At 38.5% G+C, this 16,213-nt stretch overlaps 1 protein-coding gene across 5 annotated transcripts in view; it reads right to left on the bottom strand.

Moving 5' to 3' along the window:
- The window catches only part of TENM1 (teneurin transmembrane protein 1), a 770,840-nt gene that overhangs the window by 220,020 nt on the left and 534,607 nt on the right, over window positions 1-16,213 (bottom strand). For all 5 annotated transcript variants that reach the window (XM_063170577.1, XM_063170580.1, XM_063170579.1 and 2 more), the window contains one exon: window positions 11,211-11,489. In XM_063170577.1, coding sequence (XP_063026647.1) covers window positions 11,211-11,427 — 217 coding nt within the window. In that variant the 5' untranslated portion in view covers window positions 11,428-11,489. The remainder of the gene's footprint in view (window positions 1-11,210; window positions 11,490-16,213) is intronic.

Genomic DNA, 16,213 nt, shown 5'->3' with positions numbered 1-16,213 from the left:
TACAGTCAGTCTCTGCCAAGCTCTTTGTGAGCAGCACAAGCCTCCAGCCAGCCGAACACCTGGCAACTGCCCCAAAAGCACAACAGCCACTACACAGGGACTGAAGTAGAATACTTAATTTTTTTTGTTTTCCTTCTTGATTTAATAGATGTCATCAGACTGAGGGAAAACAAACCAACCAACCAGTCAACCCAAACACCCAAAAACCCCAAAGAAAATGCGTGCTAAAAGTCCTCAAATGCTACCAACGAAGGAGGAGAAATGTGGGGAGGAGCCAAGAAATACTTTAAAAATAATGAAATCTTCAACAGTCTGATCCAGCAGCTAGGGCATAAAGATGCACAAATGATTCTGTAAGTAAGGCTTTTCCTTTTAATTGTCTGAAAGCAGATTAGTTTCCTAAGCATAAATGAAAGTAAACTATTAGCATCCATCCCTGAACACCTACACTCTACAGATCAATAGCCAGTAACTCAACGATTAACTGCAAACTTTTAAGTAATTGCTGCTACAATATCAGCTTAAACTCACACCTATAGGCACAATTCTCACTGTTACCAGGAAGAATCATATCCCCAGAATCAACAGCTCAATTACTCCCTTGAGAATCTATATGCAAACCAAACCAACCAAATAAATACTACAGATATTTCCTTTCCAAAGCCACTAATGACACACTTCTGACAAAACACTACTCAAGGTTATGTATTGACACATGCACAATACATAATTTGTAATGTACTCCTTTGTTGTTAAAGAAGAAATGTTATTTTGTGATTTACAGTAGCATGCCTAGTAAAGGCAAAGGACTATTTTCATATAGAATTAGTATTAAAAACAGGCACATGGTTTTTCATACTTTTATCCATAAACAGGCATACAAAATCAATTTCCCCCTGTATCTTCAAAGCAAAATTCCACAGAAAAGAAAGTCTTAATCGAAAGACCACAACAAAATAGAAAACCGTGTGTCAGAGAGCATCTCCTAGGACTAAAACCACAAACCTATAAAAATTAATGGATTCATTTATTAATGAATTAAATAATTAGGAAATTAATTTTTAAAATCAATAAAAAACCCAAAGTATCTGCAAAAATTCCTCAAGCTAAGTTTAAATGTTGGGGAAGCAACGCAAACTGTCATCAGCCCATCAGAACACCACCCTGGCAGTGTTCTGAGTGAGTAAGGATGTTTAAGTTACTGTGTTCAGCTTTGGCTTTACCTGCAGAAACAGCACAAAGCTGAAAGTTCTGCCTGTGCTAACTGGGCAGGTGCAGGGCACACTGTGTCCTTCATCACAGACATGAGTACAGGGTGTTCTGACAATAAACTAGGCTGTGGCTCAATGACACCATGCAAAACAGATTCTCTAGTCAATTTATTACTTTTTTTTACTTTTTTCACTAGAAATCATTAAGTATTACTGAATATAGAGCTGGCTCAGAAAATTTGGATAAACAAGAGGAGAAATTAAATCTATTTAAAACAACCAAAATATTCTTTATGTGGTTGCAGGCACAATGGGAGGAGGAATGCTGTTTATGCAGGTGGAAACTGTGTTTTCATTGCTATTCTTACACTAAGTAACTGACGTGATGATCATCCAATGTATGCTCACATAAATGAAGATTTATCCAGGAAGAACAGGCAGCTATTTCAGCTATTTCCCTTTTTTCCTTTCTCAATTGAAATGCAAAGATTTTTTCATACCATGCCTTACTCTTCATGAATTCTGTATTTTCTTTCAGAGAGTGTAAAAGACAAATGAATTTCATAATCCGTTCCCAAGTACAAAACGAGAAAAGGAACATCAGCAAAAGGAAATTACTAATACATTTGCAAGCAACAAAGGTGAATACCTCTGGGGGCATCTATTAGTCAATGTTTCTAATACTTATCTATTTAAACTATTAGTAATTGACTCCAATTACAAAGAACAACCCCAAATTTGTTCAAAGTTCACAAGAAGGTGCACATACACTTCTGACTTCTGCCTTTCCTTTAATGTTCTGCATCTCCATGTATACAAAAACATCTTCCAACACATTTTCTGGCAATTTTTCTGGACTAAACAGTGTAAGGTACAAGACTGCTCCTTAAAGTAATGCAAATAGTAATGTAGCAACGCAGGTCATCAATGCCAGGACATTAATACTGAATAAAGCATAGGTTTTTTACAAAACTTATCATTCACATCTGATTAGTCACAGTGCTAATATTACAATTTGAATTTGCTGGCTTTCTAATAATCTCTTGGTGACTTTCACAGCAACTGTTTATATTTTGGTATTTGACTTTCCTATGTTTTTCCTGGGGTTACAGCTGGAAGTGACTATATCAATGTTACTCAGAAGTCACATGTTTTGTTATGTAACTGGTGCTTGGGGAGTAGGGGGCAGTGAAAGAATTATTCAGCTGGTATTAAACATTTCATTATTCCTTCCATGGTGTTTCGGCCATCTGAGCTAAAGATACTTCATCCACTTGCAAACTCTTCCGACAGAGTGACAGCAGGATTTTAAACAGTCTTCAATAAAACAAATTTTGAAAACGGATCCTTAGATTTTGAATCACATTCAGAGTTTATTTCACATAAAGACCTAAGTTCAGAAGAATTTGAGCCTCTTCCTCAAGAGAAAAGCTAATTCAAGCTCTATATTGGTTAGGGTACACCCACTCTGTTTATCTAGATATGCAGCAATGTCATCGAGGCACTGAGCTACTTCTTGACAGTTCTTTACTTTGAGACATACAAAACCTTCTGACAGAAACATAAATGAGAAACCCTGGGAAGAAATGTTATTTCGTTTCAGCATCTGCTCTACAAATGAAGATAAGCAAAGCAGATTTCTAGTTCCAGAAAATGACAGCTCTTCTTTGTTTAAAAGAGAGTGACATGAAAGACACAGCAAGGGAATGAACATTAAACTAGACTGTGGGGCAGGGGCAGAGCTGTGTGCTGGTCTCCCTGCCCTGACATCCTCACTCTGCCTTGATGCTTGCTCCTATCTTGGTTTAACTTTTGACATCTTCTTGGACACTCTTAAATGTTATATAAAGAGGCTCAATTAATATAGCAAGAACTTTTAACAGATACAATTCCAGGTTTTGACAAACAGAATTCCAAACAATTAACTCAAAAGTATAAGCCTCTCCTGCAGATATTCCATCAGTATTTGGCACAGGTTACTGCAAAGGTTGCCATATCTCATAGAACCACAGAATGGTTTGGGCTGGAAGGCACCTGGGATGGCACTCACCACATCAGGTGGCTCAGGGCCCACCCAACCCGGCCTCAAACACTTCCACGGATGAGTCCTCCACAAATACCTTGGCTCCTGTTACACTGCCTGCATTACTCTGCCCTTCTGGTTTTTACTTTTATGCTTTCTGGCATTTGACACCATGGAAAACTGGTGATTCAGAGAAGAGAATGGAAATTCAGATAGTTTGTATCTGTGCACCAACAAATGGATTGTTAAACTTGTATAACATTTGGAGAAAGCTTTTTTTATTCATCAGATGAGATTTGTTAGCAGGAGATTGGAAATGCACTGTGATCCTTCACTACTTTATTTCCCCTCTCTGTAGGTTTTTTTTTCTCACTTTCCCCCCTCTCTTGGATATCCACTTTTTAAATCAGAAGAATTACTTAAGAGAATGAAATTATTTTTGATCATATGAGGCATTTTTTTTCCACTGAGATGATGGCAGCTGAGACAGGATCGGAAGCAGCGTTGCAGGAATGGTGACAGCAGGTTACAAGCTTTTGTAGCACTTTGTGATCTAGGAAGGGAGCACCCACTTCAGCCTCGTGGGGAAAGAAGTGTCTGCACATTGCGTTCACTCATGTATTTTGATTTGATGAAGGCAAGGAAAAGTATTCCCCCTGTGAGATTTCAAATGAAGGTACAAACACAGAGTTTTCTCACCCCAGTTATTCCAGGGAGAGAAATTTCCAATTACTTGGCAAATCAAGAAAGAATATCTGGAGGGGGTCTAAACCAGAGTGCTGCTTTTCCTTTCCTTAGACTTTGCAGATCCTCCCCACAGAGCAAAGGCTGCAGTCCAGGAAGCCACAGGGAACTGCTCATGGCACTGTTTTTCTCTGGGAGACAGAAACACCACCGTGATTGCAACACAGCCAGCCAAACAAAGCACAGCACACCAGGAACCCCTTTTTGTGCAAGGGAATACACGAGCAGACAATGCACTGCAGCTTTAGGAGTGTGGAGTCTTTTACTTTGCCTCATATGTGATTTTTTTTTTGGACAACATGAAGCTCATAAACACTCGGAGCAGATGGTGTAACACACAGCAACAGGAGATGGAGCTTATTAGCTGTCGCTTCCTTCCGCTAGTCCCCAGCCCAGAAATCTGAAGGACCTTTAAATCACCCTCTGCTGAGCTGAGTCCCTCTCAGGAAGCAGCACAAGGGATAAACTGTGTGCCCTCACACAGAAATCACTTCATTATGCTTCAAGGCTGCTCTAAAGCACACAGGTACATAACACGCTTCAGTTCTCAGAAGATTTTCTAAAATTAGCTAAAAAAAACCCCCAACATTAAAAGTCTGAGCATCTGGTATTTGTAAAAAAAAAGAGAGAGAAGATCCTAATAATACAAAATATCTCAGCTGTTTTCACACTAACCCTGTCTAGTAATAGCATTTTAACAGAAGTCTTCTATATTTTTGAAAATTTTCTTCACTAAATCAGAATTTCAAGGAAAGTGCTTGCAAAAAAATTGGTTTCATTTGTAACCAGCCTGTTCATAACTTCCTCTTATAGTACCCAGGAATGCTTCATTCCACTGTCCTACAAACACCTTCCACAGCAGCTCAAGGCACAGCCCTGAACAAATGATGCAGCTTAAAGGTTAAAAAAAATTTCCTTCCTTCATTAACCAATGAATATCACAAAGAAAACACAGGGAACAAGAGAAGTAACTACACCTAGCTGCAGAGTTCCAAACTACCATACTTCTAAAAGGCTGCATAGCAGCAGTTCTCTTAAGAGCATTTTTTTCGCACATTCTTTTTCCTGTCCTTCTCACATCTAATGATCTCCCTTTCAGCTACAAGCATAAAAATATGCATTTCACCATGTGCTGTTTACATGTCAATGAACAGCCAATGAAATATACTTTGGCAGTCTTTAGACCAGGAGTACTAAATGGCTCCCAAATATGAAACTGGCAGGTGGAGTGGTAGTGAGTTGTAACACCCAGTTCCACTGGCCACCAGGTTACCACTGGAGCTTCTTAATATCAAGAGACTTAGGGTGCCCCCCAAATAAAATTTCCCCTTCACTTACTGCTCTTTGTGGAAGTTCATGAGCATAGACTCCTAAATTCACCCAGATAAGTGCTCCAAATCTCTATCAAAACAATGAAAAATCACATGCTGGCATTGGTTTCCTCTGGGAGAGCTCCCAAGACCACAGATTCGTGGTTTGCCAGTTTGTTATTCTAGTGTTATACATAACAGATTAAGGGGAGAATCTAACACAGGCTTTTTTTACCCTTAGACACCATTTAAAAATAAGGTAATTGTAACTAAAAGCACATACTACATATAGCTCAAATTCAACTCTCCATGGCCCTGGTACAGACACAAAGCAGATCTGCTGTCCTGAATGGATTTACATAATTCTGGGATCAGAGTAGAATATGGTTATTACATAAAAAGCTTTTGTTGCTTCACAGTTGACAAAACACCACCATGACATTTTCCTGGCAGGACAATTTCCTAGCAGTGCCTGTCAGCATGCCTTTTATTTATGTCTAGGACTACCAGTAAAACTGGTTTTGACTGGTCATAGGATGCTAAGAGTTACAAGTGTTTAAATCTTCCTTCCTAGTGAGCTGAAAATCACCGAACTTTAATGCATAGCAAAACAGACCTCCTGTTCCTGCACCTCAGAAGTAGTTTTTCCCTTCTAGGGAACGAGAGTGCTTTTCAGCACTGGAACATTGCTGTTGCCTCTGTATCCTCACTGTTGCTGGGATGTATCAGAGGGCAGAAAGGGGAATTGGATGGTAACAAGAGAAAGCTAAAAAGAGAGGATGAGACAGAAGTGGCCTTAGGCTGCAGAGCTTTCTCACACCGATCCAGGACTCCGTGAAGGCAGTGGAGTTCATTTGATGAAGGCTTTGAACACTTAGCTGGATCTGTTTACCTGGATCTGTTTATCTTCAGGATCTATTGCTCCTGAAGATAATTTTATATGTGCTTTCCAGAAAACATTAATCATGTCACCAATCTGGAGCTTTTGTCCACAAAAATGGTTTCCTTACTTTTTATTGGGCTAAAAGCAGAGTAGGCCAATTCTTTGTGAGGTACTCTGTCATTTCCTGCAATACTAGCAATGCTGATTTCCTCACACGGATTTACCAGAACTTATTTGCTGTTGGATTCTCCTGTGAGGAATAACTCCATTTTGCTTTGCCCATAATGCAGTTCAATACACTTATCTTGCCAGGAAATGAACATTTGTCTAACCAGAAATTTACTGCCATATGCTCATATTGTTAACAATCAATAAAGTTTATCATGCCAATGACTCGATCCCAGATGATTATCCTATCAGGAATTCATTCCTCTAAACTAGTGTTTTCTTACAAATCTATAATTAACCTAAAAGCCAGAAAGCTCTTCTGTACTGCCAGTATTTGTAGAGTACAGCTCCTTTCATATTTGCTTGAAACAGAGAAAGCTGTGGGAGAAAACACTTCTAATTATGTAAACATGTCACGAATAAGCTTGAGATGTATGTATGGTGCATCTATAGGAACTTACTTTCCTCACAGCCAGGTCTGTCAATGATTTTCCTACAAGAGCAACATTTTTGATAACTTCTGCCAGTTCCACTCCATCTCCTTCAAGGACAAAACAGTATGTTTACCAATTCTTCCAAAAACTAATTTACTCGATTTGCCAATATCTCCAAACTATATGATATTGAGTCTGGCAGGTATTTACTTTGTAAGATGATCTTGCCAGGATGAGATATTGCAGGTTTACATATCTTCAGACAAGCAGGATTCTGAACCTTCCAGTTAATAAGAGAATGCATTTTCAGATGTACACATTATGTGTTTAGCACCGACTCTTCAGGAGTCAGCAATGCTTTGTCAGGAGATTTTTCTATCTGCTCACATTGAGTTGTTAGGCCAGTAAAATTTAGTTGGGCTTTAAACAGTTTGTGATGTTATTTGGTAAATCTTAAATTGTCAGATAACTGCAAGTTATCTGTATCTTATCCAAGTAACACCAGACACTGAGTTCAGCTGGCACTGGGCTCTATACAAAGGACACCAGTATTAAACCTCAACAATAGCATGTAAAAAAACTGCTTGATCAATAGATCAAATCTGTATTAATTTGGGGTTTCTTTTATTTTATATTTTCCTACAAGACCTGCAAAACCAACCAATTAATATCTCTGAAGTGTAACATTTGAGATACAATTTCAGGAATTGTAAGGAGTTAAAAATACTGACACAGTTAAATATTCTATATTTGGATACCGTTTTCAATGTTTGCTATTTATATGATCACACAATGTGGCCTTTCAAACTGACAAGAAAAATGTTTTGAAAAGACTAACAGCTCTGTTCAATTCTAGAGGATTAAATGATTCCTTTAAGTTCATGTCATATAAAGTTCTGGTTTAATACAGATTGTCCATATATGCACACATATAATACCTAATACCATATGATTTTACATAATCTCAAATTTCTATTGAAACTTTTCATAGAAATAATTCCTCAGTATTGACATTAATAATGAAATACACAAACTGTTTATAACAAAAATCTTCACAGAAATGGCTGAGATACAGCAGTATTTCCTGCAACAAATCACATTTTACTCTGAAGCTATTTACTAAATTCAGATGACTGCCCAGTCTAATTTATATAACTCATCTTGCTTAAGTAGCCAGTACCAGTTCTTTGAATTTTCATAAACATCTGAAGTGCTGATTCTTCTCATAAAACTAACTAGATGAGTGCTCACACCCCTACACTTGTTCCTGTTAAAAGTTTCCCTGTTCTAATTATTTTACTCTGACATAATTCCTTCCCACATTCCATCATTAGAGCTCCCTGGAATGCCATCTCCCAGTCATCATTATCACCCCAAGCAGGGCTGTTACTGTGTGTGTTTCTCATCTATTCTCACACCTTTCCAGGATGAAGTTCATGGGTATTATCCTCACTGTGCACTCTGCTAATTCATCACACTCAGGGAACTGTTTCAGCTGCAGCTAGAGAAGAATATTGTGCCACTAAAGAAGAGCATTTTGCCACTAATTGGGGATGCAACCTTGGATGCTCCAACAGCCTTTATAGGTAGAATTATTTTATACAAGTCTCCAGCACTGGTATGGTACAGCACTCCTTGCAGAACAGTCCCCTTTGAAAAGGGGGTGCGCTGTGGAGGTTTTGGTTTTTTCATTTCTTTTTCTACATTCAGAAGATGTTACAAACATCTAGAAAAATCTTGTTAAAGATTCTAATAAGGCATTTCAGAAAAGAATGGATTAAAAAACAAAAAAAAAACCCAATGACAGTTTTATGGATTCATCCAGATTCACAGTTCAAACCTGAACCTTTTTCCTGGTGTTGACTGAGTAACTACCAAGAACTACCAGGAACTTCCACATCCCACACTGTGAAACCTGGGATCCTTTTGGAAATACTTTGACTTCACTAGAATACAATCCTACCTGCCTGAAGTCTGAAATTTTACACTCAGCTTTACAAACTCTTTTGCTCTTTGAATTTTGAGCACCACCAGTTTTATATTTCAAATCTGCACTGCTTGCCAGGCCAAATATTCAGGTCCAATTTGTGGCAGAGAAAAAGCATGATTTAAATGACTAGAAAGATGTCAGGATGAATTCCTGAGAAGCCAAATGGAAATACTCAGCAGTGCAATTCCAATATCAGTTATTCCAAACTGAATTCATGACATAAGACAAGACAAAACTCTGATTTCTCATACAGGTGCAACTCCATCTTTACAAATCAGTGCATGTGAATAGGATTTTAAAAATATTTTGAGGTGAATAACACAGTGTTTAATAATTATATACTGACCTACACAATTCTGGGAAGAGGTAAGGAAATATTTAAGAGCTGCCCTGCATATTGGCAAAGTACTCTTAGAAGCTTAAGTAATTTTTCTAGAAACATGGACATCAAGCCTCATCCTGCAATCTGAAGCAGTAAAAGACTTTAGTCCAAAAAGAAAAATAACAATGTTTGAAAAATAGAAGATCTGAAAATTCACACAGTATCTCATAAAAATTAATTTGAATGGAAAAATCTTGGGGCATATAACTTCAATAAAATAATCACACAACATGAGTGCAAAATACTTCCTGGTCTGCACAAGCACATAAGTGATTCCTTACAGGTCACTCCTGAATAACTGAGCTAAGTTCATGCCTGACAACTTCTTACAGAAATGCACACTAATTTGGCTATTTCTCCAAAATTATTAATGTGATTGCTTTCGGAGGCAATGTTCTGGAAGAATAAAGCCAGCATGACACAGAGGCTGGTTTCTGATGCCTGCAGCAGCGAGTGCCAGCCTTTCAGACATGCCCAAGCCAGAGATGCTGCAGCTGACAGGAATATCAACAGCAGCACAGCCCTGCACACCCAGCTCCATGCTGGGGTTTCTCCCACAACCACAGGTACAAGCAACGAGGGAGCTGCTCTGAGATCTACAAGAACATTTACACCATCCAGAGGTACAACAATGCAGCCAATCTCAGTTAATTAAACTCTCATAGCATGTTCAAAATAAGGTCACAAACAACAAACAAATCTGTTTTCTAAACAATCCTGTGTTGAAATCTATGTTTATGACTTTTTCTTCCCAAAAATAGCAGTTTGGTGACTCTTTGGAGGGAAGATATGCACACAGATGGAGGCAGCCAAGTATTATTACTCCCATGAATTACAGGTACTTTCAGACAACACCAGTATTATGGGTGTAACTTGAAGTACAATATCTGCAGTAAAAAACAAAAATGCTGCAATAGCTTTGTAGCACAGCTGTTCCAAATTTCACATTAATTTACACATCACAGAGAAGACAAATTTTCCATCTTCAAAAAGCCTATTTTTCATTCCCTTGTAGAAAAACATAATTACTTTTATCTTCAGAAAAGTGAAGAACGCTTCTCTGAGTAAGCAGCGAGGGCTTTGGGGGCAGGGTGTGTGTGTGATGTGGCTTGTTTGAGGATTTTGGGTTGGTTTGTTTTTAAATAAATACTTTAAGTTTTAGCTGAGAAGTACTGGCCACACTTTATTGTAATTTAACCACTTCCTTGAAGAGCAGGGAGTGACTGGCCCCAGAACCCTGCTGCTTTTAGCTTTAAGGGGACAGAACTCTCATTGCTTCTGACACACTGATTGCTACAAATATTCTCCCTGTCCCACCATCCTGCCTGGACTGGGGACAGAGCAGAAAGCAGCAGCAAAGCCCCTTCTGTGCTCATTGTGTACAAAAAGCAGCATGTGGGTTTACAGAGTCTGTCAGGAAATGCTGCAGTAAATTCTGCTCATTCCTTCCGTTTCTTTAGTCTTAGTCTTTAGCTTCTGTCTCTAATCAAAGAGAAGCTTTTCCTAACTTTAGTTCAGCTATCATCATTGCTCAAATATTTGTCCTAATCATGCAAAAGGCTAAAACAGAAACTTAACTCTTGGGGTTTTTTTCCTACAATACGCTAATTAACTGCAGTTTTTAAATTACTCGGTTATTTATATGATTAGGAATGTTAAGAGAATTGTTGTATCTGAATTAATTCACAAGCTTTGTAAGCACATGCAGAGATAGCCTGCAGCCTCAACGTTGATTTTATAGCAAAATGCACCCAACATATGCAAAGGCAGTAAATAATTAATCACTCAACATTGTTCAAAAGAGTAGCTCCTACTAAAGAAAATATTTGTCTGTAGCTAGCATGTGATGGTTTCTAGAATACCAGTCAGTCCATCCTGCTAAAAATGCACTTCAAAAAAAAAAATTCCTAAATTTCTGATATTACAGGATGATTAAAGCTAGGTAAAAAGTGGGTTGATACTATGAGACTTTAAGAATAAAATGTTTGCTCAACTCCTGATATTTTTTCATAGTGCATAATCAGAAAGCAATAATCATAATTAGTAGATAAAATAAATTATTTACCTTGCGTGGACTGGTCAATGGCTTTTCTTTTTCTGCTATGACTGTTATAGTTAAGTCTCAGCTCTTGGCTATATTCATTCAGAGTTTCTCTTGAGTCATAGGATTGCCTTTGCTTTCCACCATCTTCACTTTCATCTGAAGAACTTGAGTAGGTTAGATCCACCTCATGTTTAACTTTAGACAGTGGCTGGTAGGGCTTGCAGTCCATCTGCTCCATCTCTGATTAAATAGGCTCAAAGTCATGAAAACAAGCAACTGGAATGCCTTAAGGAAACAGTCCTAGAAAAAAACAATAATTCATTTCAGACATACTATATACTTTTAGATCAAAAAGGTCCATTTTTTTAGTTACATAAACCAATTAAATTTCATTAATATCATTGTAACCCAGGAAAGAAACTGCACATGTCATGTTTTACTGTTTGGGCTTTTTAAAATAGAATTAAAAAAACAGCTACTTGAAGGAAGAAATCAAAATCAAATCTTAAGCACTGTCCTAAAAGACCAAGCAATAACTGTATCCTATATAAAAAAATACATTACAACAACTTATATTTGATTTCACAGATGGAACAGTTACTATTTCTCTAAAGGGATGCATATCCATATTAAGTGAAAACGACATTTTATGTCTTTTAAAATATGAAATCTAGAAAGCAGAAAGTTCACTCTTTTTAAGTATTCTCCTGTGACTTACATTACATCTAATCAAGAATAAGACTTCAGACATTAGAAAACCACCAATAATTTAAAAAATAAAAGTATACCACATTGTTACTCCAGAAGAGCATGCAATCCTTCAGAAAACACCCTTTTCTTTTAGATTTTGAGGACATTTCAACAGGAAGAAGCTTCTACCCTGTTCTACAACCTCTTTTCTTCCCCTCTATCTCCCATCTGAATTTCTGCCCACACAGGGGCTACAAATATTCAATGGAAACTTCCAAACTGCATCTTGAGTTTTGTGTACGTATCTGTATAATGATGTTCAAATCCAATATCCTTAAAATGACACACACTGCAGCTGCAAGTGCAACTGAGGCAATGTATCCTTGCCTTCATTGAGCTGCTTCCATCACTAAATTTAAGACAAACTCTGGGATGAATAAACAGGGATTGTGGCACAGCTTTTACAGCAGCATGGCTCATAAACTGAGACTCTGTTCAGTTTGGTTGTTTTTGTTGTCTTTTTAGATTAGCAGATATTAATAACCTAGAAAAACAAATGTAACAAAAAAAGGTGCCTGTAAGCATTATTTCTAGAAGACAAGAAGACCCCCATCGAAATTCAAAGAGAATTTGCTTAATTAGAAGGTAATTTCTCACAGCTTCTTCATTATTTTAAGGTCAGCAGTCGATGGAAATAAGTTTAATACTCAGTTTGATACAGGCCCATTTCTCATCTGCCACAAGGACTTTAACCCTACACACTGCCAGCTGTGAGCATAAAAACAGAAGTGAAAACACACAAAAGGTAAACACAAAAACCCCACAAGAAGGCACTTCCAAGAGAGCTAAAGAGATGGCCAAGTTCTGAAACTGAATGTTTGAGACACTCCTGGTGGTGCTGTGCAGTGTTCCAGAACCCCATCTCCTGCTTCTGCGTCCTTCCAATACTTTTGAAAGGAACAATTTCCTGAGCAGGAGCGGAAAACACTACACATGATGAGAAGAGGGAATAAGGCTTATAACATTGTAAGAGAAAAACAAAATCCAGACCCTCAGAACCCTTGTAGGGAAGGAGTGAGACAGACCATTACAGCAGAACTAACACTGTGGAGTGCATGCCTTGCTTTCTTTGCTTTTCCCGGGTTTCAGGAGGTTATCTGGGGAAAGAGGTTGAAGGCATGTCTCTGCTTGAAACACTAAACCTCAGGGAGTCACGTCCAGCCCTTCAACCTGACACGGAACAGACCTTCAGAAACTAATGCCACCTGGATAAAGAGCTCCAGTATCAAAAAAACCCCAAACAAAAAAACAACTCCTATCTCCTACTCAAAGTGGGCTTGAAAGCACCTCAGTCAATAAAAAACTCTCCAAGAGAGAGACAGAATCAAAGCTATGAACCAGGAGCTGCCAGACAGCAAGGCCAGCTGAGAGCGCATCATGGGGCTGCAGCCCTGAGCAGGGACTCGTGCAGGGGTTTGACTGCACTGTACCCAGCTGGTGATCAGCTGCTTCTGTACAAGGCTCCTACTAAGTAATACTTGCTTCTCCAAAGCTATTTGCTTAAATAATTTACTGTTATTTCCCAAGATTGCCCATTACTGGCAAAGTTCAGTGCTTGTTCTGAGAGTCGCTTTAATAGCGACAGAAGAACGCAAAGGGGCCCTGATTGCAAGCACAGAGATGGCTTAAAAGATGAACTGAGGACTCTGTAGAAATGGTTACTGACAGGAAAAAGCCTTCCAATATATCCTGTCTGACAGAATAAATGGAGACAAAGCTACAGAAGCCAAAGGAAAACAAGGAGAAATTAAGGGCCTCTCTTAAGAAGATGCAGTAGAGAAGAAATAAATTTTGCCAGGAAGGCAACAAGTGCAAGCAGCCTCGGACACAGGCACTGCATCCTGCTTTCAAAAGTGCAAAAGCACCAATCTGACAAATTTGGCTCATTACTCCAACAAACAAAAAAACCCCCCACAAAACCAAAACACAGAAGTTCCCTCTAAAAGATGCTGTGCATCTATTTTGTGGGAGGTTTCAAGTGATTTTTAACAAGTAATAAAAAATTATTATGATGCACAGAGACTTGTAAAACTTAAGTTATAGTAAACGACTACTTAAGGAAGATTTATTTGTATTCTTTTAAAACAAGGTTTAATAACCAAAGTCTAGCTTGGGAAGACAGTTTGTAGCAGAAATATATTTAATGATGTTAACCAAGACAGCAGACAGATGAAATAATTTAATGTAAGCAATTAATATTAATTAAATATTCCATGTATTCTCTTTCACTGTGGTACTTTCATTGTGCTGCCTTCTAATGTAAAGAATGTGCATTTTCTCAATTGTAAACTAATGAAATATGCCCTTAAAAGCTATAATTTTCTTATGCCTTGTTACAGAAGGACAAAGACGATTAAAAAATACGAACAACTTCTGAATCCCCCACCACCTCACTGCCCCTGCTCAGGGATGCCACTGCTGCCATTGCTGCATGTGCCCACGTTTGCAGCAGCAGGGACAAGGCCCTGGCACATGTGCTGGCCACAGCTCAGATTTTCCCACTGCAGTTCTGACCACCAGCCACACCAGCACCAGGCTGGAATCCCCATCCCCTTCAGTACACTCTGCCCAGTCCAGAAAACCCAGCATGAAGTTTTATACCCTTTGTGGTGGAAGGGTATGGACACAGATGTAACGCAGACACATCCCAACTCACCTACTCATTCACCACCTGAAGGAAGGAAACTTTCAGCTCACCTGCCCAACTCTTCCCTCCCCAGCCCCACTGCACCACAGCCAGTGGAAACTCAGCAGCACTGAAGGCTCACACAAGGACTAAAACACAGCACCAGAGCATGGAATGACACAGGGAACTCTGGCTTCCTTTCACATGGGAACCAAGCTTGTGCTTCCTTTATTTTTGCTTAGGGCATCAGTGTCTCATAAACCCACAGACACCCAGGCCTCACATGAGAGCAGGTGATGAATAATTTTCAAGAACTGGAAAAACACTCATTAAAATTTTTCATCAAAAAATATTTTTATGCATCAGAAACAACAAATTAAATATTCAAGTTTTTCTATAGTAAGAGATTCAGTTAAATCTAACAAATGATGGTATGGTACATGAACCTGAATTTAAACACTGGCAATCAAATACTTGAACTTTATTTCATATTTTGTTTGGAAAAATACAATACAGCAAGCAACTCAAAATGCTGAAATAGGGCAGGAGTATGAAGAACATTGCCTGGATGTTAACACAGGCTTCTTCAAATAACTGGCCCTCAAGTAACTAAGCAGAACACCCAGCCAATCAATATCAAGTTGACCTTGTCAGCAAAATGATAAAGTCTCATAAAAGCTTACAGTTCCTGTAAGTGACCTTTCTATAAGTGTCTAATGCTCTCCTCCTTCACAAGTAGCACTTCTTTGCCCTTTCCAACATTGTTCTGTTATTGAAAGGTTTCACAAAATATGTAATAAAAATACAACAGAAAAATATTACATGTTCATTATATACATAGACATATACATATGGAAAATATATATTTAGGCACTGCATAGCAGGTAATGATGAACCTTATTTTAAAATGGATATCATATGCATCTTACAGTCAATTTTGTAGAAGAATAAACAACTAATAACTTAAATTGACAATGAAATGCCTTTGCAAAACATTCTATTGGACAGGAAAATACCACTCTTCAAGTAATGGAACTAACACAGACATATGTAGGACTTTTATGTATGATTTGTGCAGCCCTCTAAGTGCACACTGTTCATGTTACTAGAAACTATTTTCACCTTTCCCTTACATAAAGATCCTCTCCCCTCAGCCCCCTACTTCGCTGTTCTGCTCAGATCAGCCTTCCTGCTCCAGAGCTCAGTAAGGCTGGGTTCAGTGGTTATGGGAAAGGCTGGGCTGGGACTGTTTGCAGCGCCCATCAGTGGTATTTGAGAACAAAACTCACCCTGTGCATTTACACTGCTCACAGGCTCTGTACTGCAGTACAGCGGCGCCCCAGAGATCACGTTACTGTAATAGTGCTTTCTATAAATTCTTAATAGGCTGCTCTGATAGGGTGCCCATTTAATGAACAAATTTCTGTAGTGATTACCCACCATCAGTCCCATCAAATCACCAGTGGCATACCCAGTTGGTTTCCAGTAAGCCCAGAATTATTTAGAGAGGTCAGGTTATGGCTGCTAATGAGTATCATGTAGCTGAACAGGGTCTTCCAGAAGTGCACAAGATCAAAAACATGAAAAAGTGTAACCTTTGTTGGCCTCAGCTAATCATTATGTTTAATACTCAGATATTCCAGACTAT

Source organism: Melospiza melodia, chromosome 16 (assembly GCF_035770615.1).
Source record: "Melospiza melodia melodia isolate bMelMel2 chromosome 16, bMelMel2.pri, whole genome shotgun sequence".
NCBI classification, from domain to species: domain Eukaryota; kingdom Metazoa; phylum Chordata; class Aves; order Passeriformes; family Passerellidae; genus Melospiza; species Melospiza melodia.
This window is presented reverse-complemented; position numbering and strand designations above follow the sequence as displayed.